General features: G+C 33.7%; 1 protein-coding gene across 1 annotated transcript; it reads right to left on the reverse strand.

Moving 5' to 3' along the window:
* Positions 1–788: 788 nt before the first annotated feature.
* Positions 789–12,598, reverse strand: LOC120275987 (RNA-binding protein 39-like). The gene is made up of 13 exons (XM_039282727.1): positions 11,977–12,598; positions 8,105–8,186; positions 7,953–8,009; positions 6,007–6,062; positions 4,503–4,731; positions 3,401–3,487; positions 3,240–3,314; positions 3,072–3,155; positions 2,352–2,416; positions 2,042–2,252; positions 1,845–1,933; positions 1,336–1,450; positions 789–1,246 (listed from the first exon to the last, which is right to left on the reverse strand). The coding sequence occupies exons 1-13, from the start codon at positions 12,462–12,464 to the stop codon at positions 1,205–1,207; spliced, it is 1,680 nt and encodes a 559-aa protein (XP_039138661.1). The 5' UTR covers positions 12,465–12,598; the 3' UTR covers positions 789–1,204.
* Positions 12,599–15,108: the final 2,510 nt, after the last annotated feature.

A 15,108-nucleotide genomic window follows, 5' to 3' on the forward strand; every position in this document is an offset into this window, starting at 1 on the left:
GGTCTGTTAATAATTTTTTTTTTCTTTGTGATAATGTTGGAAACAAACAAGGAACCATAATTGAGGGCTAGAGCCACATCATATATTGGTAATAATTTTGTGATAAGTAAACTAAATATTTGAAGATTAAAAATGTATGTTATTAACTTACAACTTAATAATTGATATTCATTAATATTAACTTTATTTAAAAAATCCTTAATATATATATATATATATATATATATTTCTGAGGATCATCCTTGGAATTCATTCTCTTTGGAGATGGTGGTGGAATAAACCAAAATTAGAACATGACCTTTGAGGATTTAAGACAAATTATTTGTTTGAGGATAAAAAATAGAGAAAAGAAAGAAAAACAAAATTAAAGCAAACATTTTGTTTTTCTTAATCAACATTTATTTGATTTTATTGTTTTAAATTTATATTAGTAAGATGAATTAACTCTTTTCTATTTAAAGCTTTATTTTTTTATGTTTTTATTTTTTTAAAAAAGAGAACTGAGTATGAGTTACTTCTTGATGTATCAAAAATTTAAGCCGACCTTGAGTTATTTATGTGCAAACAATACGCTAAAACAATTAGAATTATGTATTAAAATATTTAAAATTGTAGCAAAATTCCAATAAAATCAATTATATCTCTTTCTTGCAATGGCCGGCTCACATGACATTGAACCTTTCAAATTTTATTAGAAAAAAAAACTAGATATTGACATAATAAATTATCTCATTTTGAGAACATTTTGCATGTATCCACCAAAAAAACATCAAAAAAATAAAAAGAAGTAAAAAGAAACATGATTTTTCTTGCAAATTTCAAGTTTTCAAGAGACGTACAAGCAAAAATTCCCTATCAATGACTTTGTTCCTATTTCATTCCATCATTTTAGCAAATCCAAAACAAATTGGACAAGTTCTAATAAAATCCTGCAAACTTATAGAGAGAAATTATTCGATGATAACCGAGTCAAATATACAAAAAGTAAAAAGAAAAAAAACTAAAACAAACGGTAATGACCCGAAAAACAACAACAAAAAAACAAACAAACAGATAAAAATAAATTGCATGAAAGAGAGGCAGATCCCTCACAAAGTTAGCAACAAAGCATGAGTTTTCTTAAGTCCAAAAGAAATCATCATCCACCCGGTAATGGTCGGAATTGTATTTTTACCTTTACCCATAACTTTGAGGATGAACACATCTAACTATTGGCAGGAAATTTGGTTTCATAAATCTCGGGAAGCTGAAATCAGGGAAAAAAAGGAAAGCGATAAGAGAATTGAATTGGAACATTTCATAAGGAACAAAGGCGATAATGTCTTTCGATGTTACCATGAATGTGGCTGTGATCATCTTTCCTGCAAACCACCTTCCGTGCAGAGCATGTTGGGCGTTAATGGCCGCAGTTGGACTATCGAAGCGGAGATATACAAAGCCGGCACTATTTCTGAATGATAAAAGGGATAACGGTGGTTAGACATGGGCAGGAAAAAGCTTAGATGTAAGACTATGCTCAGAACCACCAAAACATGTATTGAATAAAACACTGATCTCAAACTTTTTCCTTATAAAAGACTGTAAACCTACATGAAAGTTTTGATAAATAAAAAATTTAATTGAAAAAAATCATGTTGTTCAGTGCAGCTGGCACTAATTCTATATCATAATCTTAGTATTCATTCTAGATACAAGGTCACATAAAACAGTAGTAATGAAATAGCGGAGTACTAACTATAATAGAACCAAGATAACAAGAAAGTTATCAAATACAAACAAATAGTGTTGTAATTTGAATTAAAAAGAAAGTTAGAAGTTAAAGCGATGGCAAACAGTATTCTCACTTGTCCACAAAAATGTGCTTCACTGTGCCAAACTTTGAGCATTCGTCTCGCACATCTTCTTTGATATCTATATCAAAATCTGGTTGGGCCTGCAAAAGAAGTAACTTGTGTCAACCTAAGTTATGGGATGCGACACTGCACAAGTAATACATCATTCTGTGTAATATATCAAAAAATAGCATGAGAGACCAACCAACCTCAATGCTGGGATCAAACATGTTCTTCAGAAGTAAACATTCGCTGGGAACTCCAGCGATATCTATAGTTGGAGCAGGAGGAGGAATTTGAAGACTTAAATCATGTAAACCAAGGATTGAAGGTGCTGGGGGTTGTAAAAGAGGAGCAACCACGGGAGGCATACCAAGAACTGAAGTTGCTGGTGTGGGAAGAGCAGAATTAACTGTTGCACTGGCAACAACAAAGAAAAACATCAGAAAATTAATTTATGAAATCATGTGTACAATACTGTGGGTTTGACAAATAATGAGTGGGAAAACAATGTGATACCTGGTAGTAGTGCCACTGCGATCCAATTTCTGCATGAGAAGAGCTCTAGAGCGAGCATTTAGACCCTGCATGGTTAAAAGAGTAAGCTGCAATGTAATGCTTATATTTATAAATTTAGTGAAACTTGATAACAGCATAAAGTTCAACCAAAACATGAAAAGATAATGATATGCACAAGAGCTGTCAAATTAGCAAAAAGTTCATTTGGGTTTGACTTCAGACCAAGATAAACTCAAATTGAGTATCAAGTCAGAAAATCAATCATATTGAGCACACATAACCAGATTCAGTTCACATTAGTTCAAACAGATAGATCGTTATATGATTAGCATGTGATTTCAGATTGTGATGCTGTGCCAACTATAAGGTTCAATGGACACAAGGTGATCTTCATTTTTGTCTAGCTTTTCATATTTTATTAACAAATTTCAAAGTTTACATATGAATATGCAGCGATTTAAATGGAATAAACATATGATTTGAACTATTATAACCAAACTCAAACTTGTCCCACAATGTAGGTAAACCAAACTCAGAGTATATCAAACTTGTCCCACAATGTAGGTAAACCAAACTCAGAGTATATCAAAGTGACCAAAGCTTAGCCGATGCACTGGCTGACTTAAATCTCCTACAATGACAATCCATTATTGTGTAATACTAGAAAAGATAATAGCAGACCCTTGCAAGGGCATGAGATGGCAAAGCAGTATTACATACCAAGCCACCACCATCATCATCGTCAAAATCACCAGCATTTGTGCCAGCTTCTTGTATCCCAACTTGGTCAGATACAGCTGAAACCTAAACAGAGACAAAGGAAAATAAGGACAAACATAAGCAAGGAATCATTCTCAAAATATTGTTAAATAAGAACTTCAATTTTGCCTTGATTGGCTTGCCAGCGATTTCAATTTGCCCATTTAAACTCTGAGCAGCCCTTGCATCTTCAAGCCGTGCAAACTTGCAAATGTGAACCAGAATTTTTAGTTACAAAAAAACACGAAAACAGGTCTTCAAGGCGATTGAAATGCTAGAGTGTAACTTACTTGGACAAAACCATAGCCTTTGCAATGACCAGTCTCTGGATCAGCAGGCAATTGAACTAACTCCACAGAGCCAAACGGTTCAAAAACCTAGTAACCACATTTCATGAATAACAAAAACACTTTGAACTATACTTTCACTCAAATAAGTGTGCATTCAAGACAAATTAAAAAAAAAATGTCAACGAATTCTACTGAATAATTCTACCAAACTATGTTTGACACTACACAAAAATGGCCTTCGAGGGAGCCATCAATTCTAATGGAATATTAAAACTTTGACCGAAAGAGACATCCTTTATACAACTATTATACAAAGATCGCCCATACCCCAAAAGCTTATAGATAGCGAAGATATAATTTTTTTGCTAACCAGTTGCCAACAAGTCGTGATCATTTTACTTGACCTCATTTCACACAATTACTGTTTATTGTATAAGTGCATTTCTACGCAGAAGCACTGGTATAATATCTATAAACAAAAAATACAAACAATAAAAACCCTTACCATGAGCTTATTCAAGCTAATTGAAAGTATGCCTGGGCATTAATTGTATTAATCAGCCCAGCGTTCTGTATCTAGATTAATTAGAATAATTTGGCAGGACAGTTTGCAATTCAGCTAACAATTCTTTGAATTTGATGTGGTTGAGTAAATTCCCACCAATTTGTATCTAAATCAGCCCTTTAGCTCTGACCTAAGATTGAACACACAGAATGGCTGGACCACAAGCAGATATTTCCACATATTATGATAATTACAGATAGCATCATGCAATGCAATATATAGAACCAGAAAAGGGGGTAAAATGGAATATGTAACAACACCACAAAGAGAGTCCAATGCCAATACATTAGATTAGTAACAGATCGCTTCTGATCATCAACATTAAAGCATTATAAAATAACAAAATACAAAATAAAAATGAAGCCATCTCACACATTAAAATCAGCATAACTTGATAGAAAAAGCAAGGTGCAAATGGGAACTAATTTCTACAAATATAACTGAATCAAGCAATTAGGAAAGAAAATAAAAACAATGGACTTAAAAGCTAAATAGTCAAAGTTCCTATATTAAAAGTTGGAAACACCTTCGCATTACCTGTCGAAGTTGATCTTCTGATATGTTGTAATGAAGATTGCCAACATACAACCTTCTAGCTCCACCTGAATAAGGCCCAATAACCCCACCCACACCTGCAGCAGCAGTTGACTGAACTAAATTCTTCTCGGCCTCTGAGGGCTTAACCATAACTGGTTGACCAAGAAGTGGCTGACCAGAGAGAGCTATTGCCATTGGAACTGACATTGCATCATAAAACTCGATGTATCTGCAAATGCAATATCAAAAATGACACAACAAAAGTAGAAACTACACATAACACAAATACATACATTTAATCCAAAAATCAAATAACTACCAACATCAAATTGGTGAACCTATGGAAAGAGCTACTTGAAAATAGGTGATATATATGTTACAAGTGAGTGCCAGTAGTGGAAAGTGCAGCTACAAAAGGAAGGATGCATATTTTGTGATCTCATATTCATAGGATTCTAGAGCATAAAAGAGAACATTTCTTTAATCACTTAAAATTCATAGGATTATAGAATAAAATGGAGATAATTTCTTTCAACCTATTGTATTACTCCTTTAAATAGCAGGCTCATTACATCATTCAAGAGTATAGATTCAAATTCAGCTTCTAATAATATGTTAGTAGTACTCAAGCAATAGTTGAGGGTACTTAACCCATCTGTATGTTTATAGACTTCCATGTCTTGTACCACCTTATTTCCCTCAGTTCCTGCATATGTTTGGTTGTGGGGACCAAAAACCCAAGGTTACCCCATCAACCTTTCTGTACAAGATTTAATTATTTACTTAATAATTAATTTTTTAAAAGTGTCAATATTAATAAACAACTATGTTAATTGGAAAATTAAATTTTTACTCTTAACATATGTTTTTCTATTAGTATTAATACAGTCAGTTAGAACAACTCCATATAAAAGTTTTCCTCCAAAACAATCTCAAACTTCTAGATCTTATCACCCCCTTTATCCTAACCCCTAACTAAACACAAAAGTTCCTTCTTTCACTAAACATATTTTAAACGTCAATATGATTTGAGGTATCTAATTGGACTAATATAACTTGGACTGAAAAATACTTGTTTTAACTACTATCAAACCCAAGCCAAAGCTTATGATAACTTGATATGCCTTGCAAACAAAAAGTTTTCCATAAAAAATAATTCAATTTCCAAAACTCTTCTGCCAAACTATTCCAAGTTACTAGTGTTACTAGAACACAGGTAAGGGTGTCCAGTATCCAAGTATCAGAGGGTATCCAACGCTTAAATTTAATGAAAACCGAATACATGGACATGATTGTAAATATGCTCATACAGTAGCCAAGGGTAAATTCTGCCAAAATTTGCCCAATTTTACACAAAGTCTTTTTAGGTGTAAATAATTAATATTTGATGAACATAAAGTGAAAATTACCAAGTATCGCCAAATAGCAAGTCAATAGGCATTATAAATATATCAACACGAAAGCTCTTCCCTACTAAATTAAAAAGAACAAAATAAAAGCATACCCTACTCCCTTCGAACGCCTTGAATTGCGATCCATTATTAGACGAACATCCCGCACCTATAAATGGCAAACATCAAGCTCTCATTAAGACAATAGGCTAGAAGGTACAATCCCAATTCCCAAATATGTAACTTACAAAACTATGATCTCCAGAAAATGATACGATACAGGTTATAATATTGCACAAAGGCATCCTATACTGCCTGTCACGATTCCAGTGCACAGATGAATCCATAAATAAAAAAAAAATTAAGTTTAAACCACAACAATATATTAAACAAATACTTCGAATGGCAAAGTCTAACATATAAAACCAAAGCTTCAATCAAATAACTCGATTTCAATTTATTGTACCAAAGCATTTGCTTTGATAAATTGTCACTTGGGTATCCATATTGTAGAATACAGAGATAAGTTTGTCTAGCACAGCAAAAACATATTAGCCACTCTAGTGATTTCTGAATGTGCATGAATTCAGTATTACATGCTTATAAGTTATATCAAGTTTAAATTAATTTATCCACAATTCACTCAAACTGATATTCTAACTCTTGTGTTATGTACATTCAGATTGTCAATATGAGATACTTGGCGCAAGTTAAGTCAAAACCAAGGCTAAAGATTTTAAGTGAAAAACAGAAGCAATTATAATCAACAATAGATATATACTGAACTTCAAATGTAAGAGTTGACACCCAAGTGTATCCATCTTTTTACAATGCAGACACTATTACAAAGTTTAACATAATGAGGTATAAAACAAATGACAAAATTTAGGTTCAAAGGCATTTAGGTACCTTTCTTTTAGCATATTAATTATTTTGATCCATATTTTTCTAAATTCATATTGAATAGTGTTCTTGTACTTTTAGTTTTCTTTATTTTAGCCATATAGAAACTAAAATACAACCCCCATTTTATGATTTCTTTTAATTCCCTTTTCTATTAGGTGATGATGGAATTCAAAATGCCAGTAACAAGGGTAGTTAACACTGATTTTCATGGGATATACCACATGGATTTAAATTATTTAAACAAAAATATATATATGTTTTAAAATAAAAATTTTTAAAGTTAAAATAATTCTTAAAATAAAAATATAGTAACTTAAAAAAATAAAAATAATTTTTAAAGAAATAAAAATAGATTTCTTTTTTAAAAGTTACGTTTAAATCAATATGGTATATGGCATGGCAACCAATGTTACAAGGACACCATTTTGAATTACATCACCACATAATAAAAAATAATAATAACTTTAAAAATATTAAAAAAAAAGTGGAGGTGCATTCCAAATGTGCCAAGTATATAAACCAAAATAAATAATTGAAAAAAAAAACCATAAGTCTAAAGAGAATATTAAACATTCTAGAAATAATTGAACTAAAATGAACAATATCCTAAATTATAGGGTCCAAAAATGCATCCAATCTTTTCATTTATTAACCAATAAGATTTAGCGTATAGATTTTATATATAATGTATATTGCAAAATAGCAAATTAATGCAGCCATATTCCATGTTGGGATCATAATTTGACCAGGAGTGCTGGATCAGTGATAAACAGTCCCATCAGATTGTTCTCACCCAAATCAGCACTGAAATATATACACAAGTGTACTTCCAACTTTCAAATCAAGAAAATTACGAATAAGAAACAAATGTTGAGTGCTATACTAGCTTCATTTAATGCTATAGCCAGGTACGGATATTGCATTCCTTAATGCATTCGGACAAACAAAATTTTCTACTGTGCTGCATTATTATCTTATCATATCACACTTAAATCCTAAAAAAAAATTCTGGAATAAATTGATCTGGAATTAGAAAATAAAAAATAAAAAACAAAACAAGCACGCAGATAAGCTCAGATAATTTGTACAAAATGATATCATGCTTTCAAGATTAGGTATACATACATATTTATGTAGTGTGTTTCATACTGACCTTTCCTGCTCTTGAGAAGAATTCATACACATCTCTTTCATCTGCCTTCAAAGATATCTGCCACAGGATAAAAATAATATAGTTAAAAAGCACAAAAGTACAGGATAAGTGGGAAAGAAAGAAGCAACTGAAATAAAATAATCAAAGGAAACCTGATATGCAAATACTGTTCTTTGATCACGTTCAGGATCAGCCTCAGGCTCAATACGATCTTCTTTCTTTTCCTTGGGCCGCCTGCAGGAAAAATAATCACTTTAAATTCATTTAATTTGAGTATCTGAAGTGCAATAATAAAATTCAGAATGTCAACTTTGCGTTTAACCAGGGCAAAGGCTAGGAGAGTGTCATGCTCTAGTCGGGCTTGAAGATGATAACTTAAGTGACTAAAATGGTAAGCAGGCATGGAAGGATCTTTATGTCTGTAGATAGATCTGGGCAATACATCTAAGTCCTTACAAATAGACACTAGCACTTAAGTCAACATGATAATCATGCAAGGAGAAGGAAAACAGAAACAAAATACAACTTTATATTTAAGAAAAGCTACTGAATCTGCGTTAACAACAGAAAATAAAAGAACCAGATGCCAAATGCTAGCAACAAAAAAAATGCAGAATACGGGCAACAAAGAAATGCCAAATTGAATAATACTGGAGTGAAGCATGAAAGGATATTGCAATCAATGTATACGTAAGTTGTGAAAAGTTATCGTCATCTGCAATTTTTCACAGCAGTTATAAAGGGATCTCATCTGAAAGTCGTCTTTTGATATATGGAGACAGAACCAAATCACCGAGGAGGAAATATAAGTTAAAGATATTGTTTCTTCCTTACACTCAAAAGAGAACAAGAGCTTACTAGTTTCATTAATTTGTCAAATACGTCGATCCAAAATCCAAAATAAATAAACCAATAAAGAAAAAAAAAATCCAAAAACACTTATCTACTGACTATGCAAGTTCATAGTGTGCAGAACTTACTCTGAAGCAGTATGTTATGGTCAAGATGCACATAATTCTTTAGATCAAATGATATACAGGAATAAGAAATACATGTTTTAAGTGTAAACTTTATTAACCACATTAACATTGGTTGCACAATTAGTTGCAGATTATTCAATAATAACATAGATCTAAACTGGACGTGTACTAAAAAGTTCTAGGTTCTGCAGAACAGACAAAGACCAAGGGCAATCACTCTTATAAAGCACTTTACGTATTTTAATGCAATAAAAATCAAAGAAATTTTTTTATATAAAACCAAAAAAATATGAAAGTGCTCAGAAATCATGAGCTTGGGTTATTATATGGCAAAAGTGTTTGGTTTATGTTGCATAGGACCTAGAGTCTTATATTATTCGGCCACTAGCAAGGAATGTGTATGACTTCAGTTGATCTACACCAAAGTTTGCCGTTAATACCCAGCAAGGTCAATTTCCTTTCAACAGAAACCAGCAATCAAACTGATAATGGTATGTCCTGCAAAGAACATAAAAAATTTCTCCATGAAGTTAAGTGAAAACTTGTTTCTTCATAACCATCAGAATGAAATGCCTCTGTGACAAAGCCCAGGATCCCCATCACCAGCACGTCTGCAACAGAACAAATAAAATTCAGCTATTTGTCCCTTAGTGGAGGATAACCAAAACCAAAAGATACCACCACCGATCTCCAGAACTCCATATTACCATCATGACACTTGTAACTATAGCTTTTAATTGGGATTTCAAAGTTTCTAGTAGCATGAAATTTTTAGACCCATGACCTGAGTTCTTGGGTTAGGCTCCACGACTCTGAACATTGCTCTAGTACATCTGCAGTCCCAGATTCTAATGTTCAATATTCAGAAATTTCAACGATGATAACATAGCAAACTAAACTACATGAAATTTTGGCGCATCTAGTGAAACAAAATGTCATTTTAACAATAATATAAAATTACAAAGCATGCAGAAACAAAGAGAAAGGATAGCATTTTAGAGAGAGATCTTTGAATTGAAAGAACACTTGATGCTATTTGAAAAAGGACATTAGATATCTTGATATCCTATCCAACAATGTTCCAAGCTTGATAACATTAAAAAAATAATAAAATAAAAGGCCAAGAGAAAAAAAGCTATAGGTTGGGTAAATCTCATCCTCTATAAAGGTTAAGGTATTTAAAAAATGGCATCAATAACAAAGAATATCAAACTCAATATGAAATACATCCATCGTGCAGTTTTGCCTGCCACACTCTATACAAGGCCACCAAATGTTAACACCTCAAAAGATGAACTACCTTAGACTTAGATCATTTCATTTTGGGGGTTGTCATTTAAAAGGATAGATCATTTCACTTTGGGGTTTGCCATTTAAAAGGAAGTGAGAGTTAGTTTGCAACATCAAAGCAATGCAAGAACAAGAAGAGATATCTTGTTTGCAAAGTGCATGCCTTGATGCACATGATCAAGAAGTGGAAGTGGAATATAGTTTGCCATCTTATTTTCCTCTAGGCCCAAATTCTAAAGTCAACTGTACAAGGTTCAAGGTGTACCCATCAACAATGATTAGAATGAAATAATGATTTAAAGCACATACAGTGTAAAAAGATAAAGCTTACAGTGCCCCAAAACATTTGAACTTAAAAAAAAAAGACTTGTACGTGCTCATCCTACAAGGCTTCTCTCACATCATCTATCGTAACTGTCTAATTTCTCACCAAATGAAAGGTTGGTTAGTAACTTAGTCACCCTCAAAGCAAGCACACTTCAGAGCACATTTGATAAAAGATTGATCTGCTTTACAACAGCTAAAAGATTACTTAAAACATAGCTGCAGAAAAGTTATATGGACAGTGGTAAGCATCTTGAGAATCAATTGACTCTAATTTCAATATCTTCCACTTCTATGTGATCTTCGTTCTATAAATGTAAAAACCATTACCTGCTTGTTGAAAATTCCACTAATAATACAGATTCCCACATTCCAGAATCATAATGCAAAGCACCACAACCAAATTACCAAAAACCTAAATATGTTTATTAAATATTAATCTTAAGTAATACCAAATCATATTCAGGCTGAAATTTTTCAATGGTCAACCTTTGATCTTCAGCTCTGGTATCCAAACAGCTCTCCAACAGTACTTAACTGTAAACACTAAGCATAAATGGAGGTGAAGCTTGGTGAAACATGAGTAATAATCCCCATACATTGTAGAACATTTAGCTTAGCCAATTGAAGATGGATGAATTACTATATCACAGAAAAACAACAAAAGGACAAGGCCGTATCTCTTATTTCAGGGAAAATGGTAAAATGTATTCATTTTGGGGAACTAGAGAGGTCTTAGAGCAAGACTAGAATAATTTTGTCCTTGAAGAGGCCCTAAATACAAAGAGGATGTTTCCTATACAAAAGCACAACATGAATCTCCAATAAGCAAAATCACTAGCGAACCAAAACCCAACCCATACATATGTTCAAACAGTTTCCAAGCGTTTAAAATCCCAAATAACGTGTAACACATTTTAAAGCCGCATGTTGCCCAACAATAAAATTTCAAATCAGCAAGTTGTTCTCCACATCTCAAATAAACACATGCTTGTTATCACCTTCCATCAAATAGTGATAAGAAATAGTTCTGTTTTGGGGTCATCAAGGCTCTAGTTATCATCACAAGCCATCTAGCTCCCATATGGTTATATCCTGGGAAGACTACTTGCACATTTCTTCCATACTAATATGACAGGATTAAATATGGATTGTAATAACAAAAGAGCTAGATGAGCAAGCACAGGTTGCACATATAAAAACGTGCCAAGATTGTCATGAAACAGCTACAGCTGTGAGACAAATCATGAGAAGCATTGCCAGAAACATACAATCACTTCCACCCACGCCTCTAACCATCTTGGCTTAAAGTTTGTTGGATGATGAATAGCATAAATGTCAGAGAAGTTGCACATCATCAAAAAAAGATTTCTTCTAGCCATCAATAAAAGAACACCATCACAGCCGAAGTTAAGAAAAGTAGGGAAAACCTGGTCTCTCGATCTCTTTCTTTGAAATCCCTCTCCTTTTCCTTTTCTCTGAGTCCTCTCTCCCCGCTCCTCTCCTTGCTCCGGTGCCGGTCTTCCTCAACAAGCCTCTCCGGCCGGCTCTTCCTCCGTGGAGACTTCTCCCTCTCCTTTTCTCGCTCACTTTCCCGACCACTGTTCCGACCCCTCTCCCTATCCTCCTTTCCATTCCTCTCATCACGGACATGGTCCCGGTGCTCCCGTCCGCTCCGATGCCGATCCCTCTCCCGCTCCCCATCCCTAGACCTCTGATCCCGATGGCTCTCCGATCTCGACCGCTTCAATCCACGCTCAGATTCCCGCTCCGCCTCATCGCCCCGTCGCTTGGAACTCCTACTCCGATCCTTCTCATCCTCCGCCCTCACTCCATTGCCATTAGCTCCAACCCCCTCCTTCGCCGCATCAGGATTCTCCACAGCCTTCTCCAAGTACTCATACTCATCGAAATCCATCCAATTGATCTTCCTCACTGAGAATTCGACGAAAATGCGAAGGAGAAGAGGGATTCAGCAGCGCAATATCGAGAATTTGGGGGCGCGGGAAAGAGAGAAGAAACAAAACCCTAGCTTTGCGAAATTGAGAGGCGAATCTTGGATCAGTATTTATAGACGTCACCGAAGTACCAAAGCCGTATTCATTGGACTTTTTTTTCAAATACACCCCTATAAAACCAGGGTTTTATTTGCATATATTCAAGTGGTCATTAATTACTCTTTTTAGTGTTTTATACTTTTATCCAATGTTTTCAGAACCGGACCGGGAAGTGAACCGGCCAAACAACTGGGTCATGGGTCAATCGGTTGGACCAGATGACCCGGTTTGGTCGAACCGGATGATGTAATAATTATATATATATTTTAAAATTCTAAACTCACATATATATTCCATGTCCAATTTAATCAAATGAAAAAATTATAAATAAAATTTTTTATATGGACTGAAATGCAGTGAAATTTTTTTTTATATAAACTGAAATGCAGTAAAAAAAATAAAAAGTTGAAAACCAAAATGAAAAAGGGTTTGCATGTGCAGTGGTTGCATGCAAAATGAAAAGGGTTGCATGAGAGAGAGAGAGAGAGAGAGAGAGAGATATTGTATGAATACCAGAGAGAGAGTGAAATTTTTTTTATATGGACTGAAATGCAGTGAAAAAAATAAAAAGTTGAAAACCAAAATGAATAAGGGATTGCTTGCCCGTGAATACCAGAGAGAGAGAGAGAGAGAGAAGGGGCTCAGTTCAATGAACTTGGAGTTGGAGAGAGGGAACAAGCATCAGTTTTTTAGCCTTTTTCAGAGCTTGGAGTTGGAGGTAGGTGATTCACTGAATTGAAGCCCGTGAAAGTTGTGAAACTATTAAAGTTAAAACAAATTTTTAGAACCGGGGTCAACCCAGTTTTGGTCAAACCGGGCGGTTCGCCGGGTTTGACCGGGTTGACTCCCGGTCAACCATTTGTATAGAACCGGACCGGACTGCGGGCCGGTTCCCGGTTCTGCCGGTCCGTCCGGTTTTGAAAACATTGCTTTTATCTATGTTTTTGACTGAAAAATGTTAAAAAAATTAAGATCATTGGATTATATATATATATATATATATATATATAGGACCATATATAGGACTAGTTACTTACGAACCTATGTAGATAAATAAATCTACGAACGCGCGGAAATCCATTGTTGAATTGATATCAAATGACTGGTGATACATAAATAGTGAATGAACTTGTGAACAATAAAGAGTAGCACTTTATCAATAGTAAAAAAATAGTGAGATAAATAGTGTATAGTGTGTGGAAAAATCTATAACCTTCTGATCGTTGATTCAAATAGTAACTATACGATCCGTACCTTATCAAGAGTACAAAAATAAATAAGATAAATAATGTATAGTGTGTGAGATATCTACGATAGCTGAATTGTTGATTGAAATTGTAACCTCATGATCTGGCCCATTCAAGCGGAACATCCGCAGTTTACATTTTACCATATATATATAAGATCAAAATTTGTATAAGATAAACTCCATTTATGAGCTATCATTTTGCCGTAAGTGGGATGAAGTCAGAAAGTGAGGGAAGTGTCACTTTTCTGAAGTGGTGGAAGTGATATGACTTTCACCACTTCTTATGTTCTTTTTGCTAGGAAGTGTCCCATTCCCACTTCTGGTGTTCATTTCGGTGTAACTGGTGTCACTTCTGCAATGACTTCCATAACATGTTCATTTCAATGAAAGTGAGGGTAGTGTATAAAAATAAAAAGATGATAATAAATTTATAATTAAATAGGTTTTAAATTTCTACATCTTTACAAAATCAAAAAAATTTAAACTTAAATGAATTTTTATTTTTATTTTTTATTTTATTTTAATTTTTAAACCCACAAGTTTAAATAATTATATACGTTAATATATTTTTGATGTAAAACATTATTAATTAAATTAAATTTTAATAATGTTGTCACTTTTGTAAATATTTTAATTTTATTTATTTTTAATATTAATTTAGGAATTTTACTTAAACATGCCCATATCCTCATCTCCTTGCAAAACTCCATCAATTTCTTTTGTTGCCATAAAAGGCTTCATTTCTACCTACACACACCATATCACAAATAATAATCTATATAATCATACAAATGTCACCCATACATATCTATATAATCATACAAATGTCACCCATACATACATACATACATACATACATACATACATACAAATACATACATACATATATACACTCCACTATAATGAACAAAAAAATGCCATTAAGTACATAAGTTTTAAATAAAAACAATGTGTTGTATAACTAGAAATCAAAAATACATACCTAGTGTGATGATCTCCTCAATGGCTAGAGTTTCTCGTGGAAGCAATAAAATTATCTATCCATCTTTTCCAGAGAAATGGCTTCCTCAAGTAGAAGTTCTCGACCTCCTTTTTGTTGTCGATTAAGCTATTGAAGATCATTTCCATATCATCATCACTATAACCCTCCATGTCCCACAACGCATCGGTAAGTTTTTCTTTCCATGTCCTCTTTCTAGTCCTATCTATTGATGCTGCCAACTCACCTATCTTTTCTCCAATGTTTTCTCCTGAAC

Source organism: Dioscorea cayenensis, chromosome 2 (genome assembly GCF_009730915.1).
Source record: "Dioscorea cayenensis subsp. rotundata cultivar TDr96_F1 chromosome 2, TDr96_F1_v2_PseudoChromosome.rev07_lg8_w22 25.fasta, whole genome shotgun sequence".
In the NCBI taxonomy this organism is placed as follows: domain Eukaryota; kingdom Viridiplantae; phylum Streptophyta; class Magnoliopsida; order Dioscoreales; family Dioscoreaceae; genus Dioscorea; species Dioscorea cayenensis.

Bases quoted from the DNA above. Each gene is read 5' to 3' on its own strand.
- LOC120275987 (XM_039282727.1), bottom strand. From the start codon at position 12,464: ATGGATTTCGATGAGTATGAGTACTTGGAGAAGGCTGTGGAGAATCCT. The intron at 3,156-3,239 runs GCAAAATTGAAG...GTCTCTGTTTAG, and splicing joins TCGCTGGCAAGCCAATCAAG to GTTTCAGCTGTATCTGACCA. The intron at 2,417-3,071 runs GTATGTAATACT...TTAACCATGCAG, and splicing joins ATGATGATGGTGGTGGCTTG to GGTCTAAATGCTCGCTCTAG.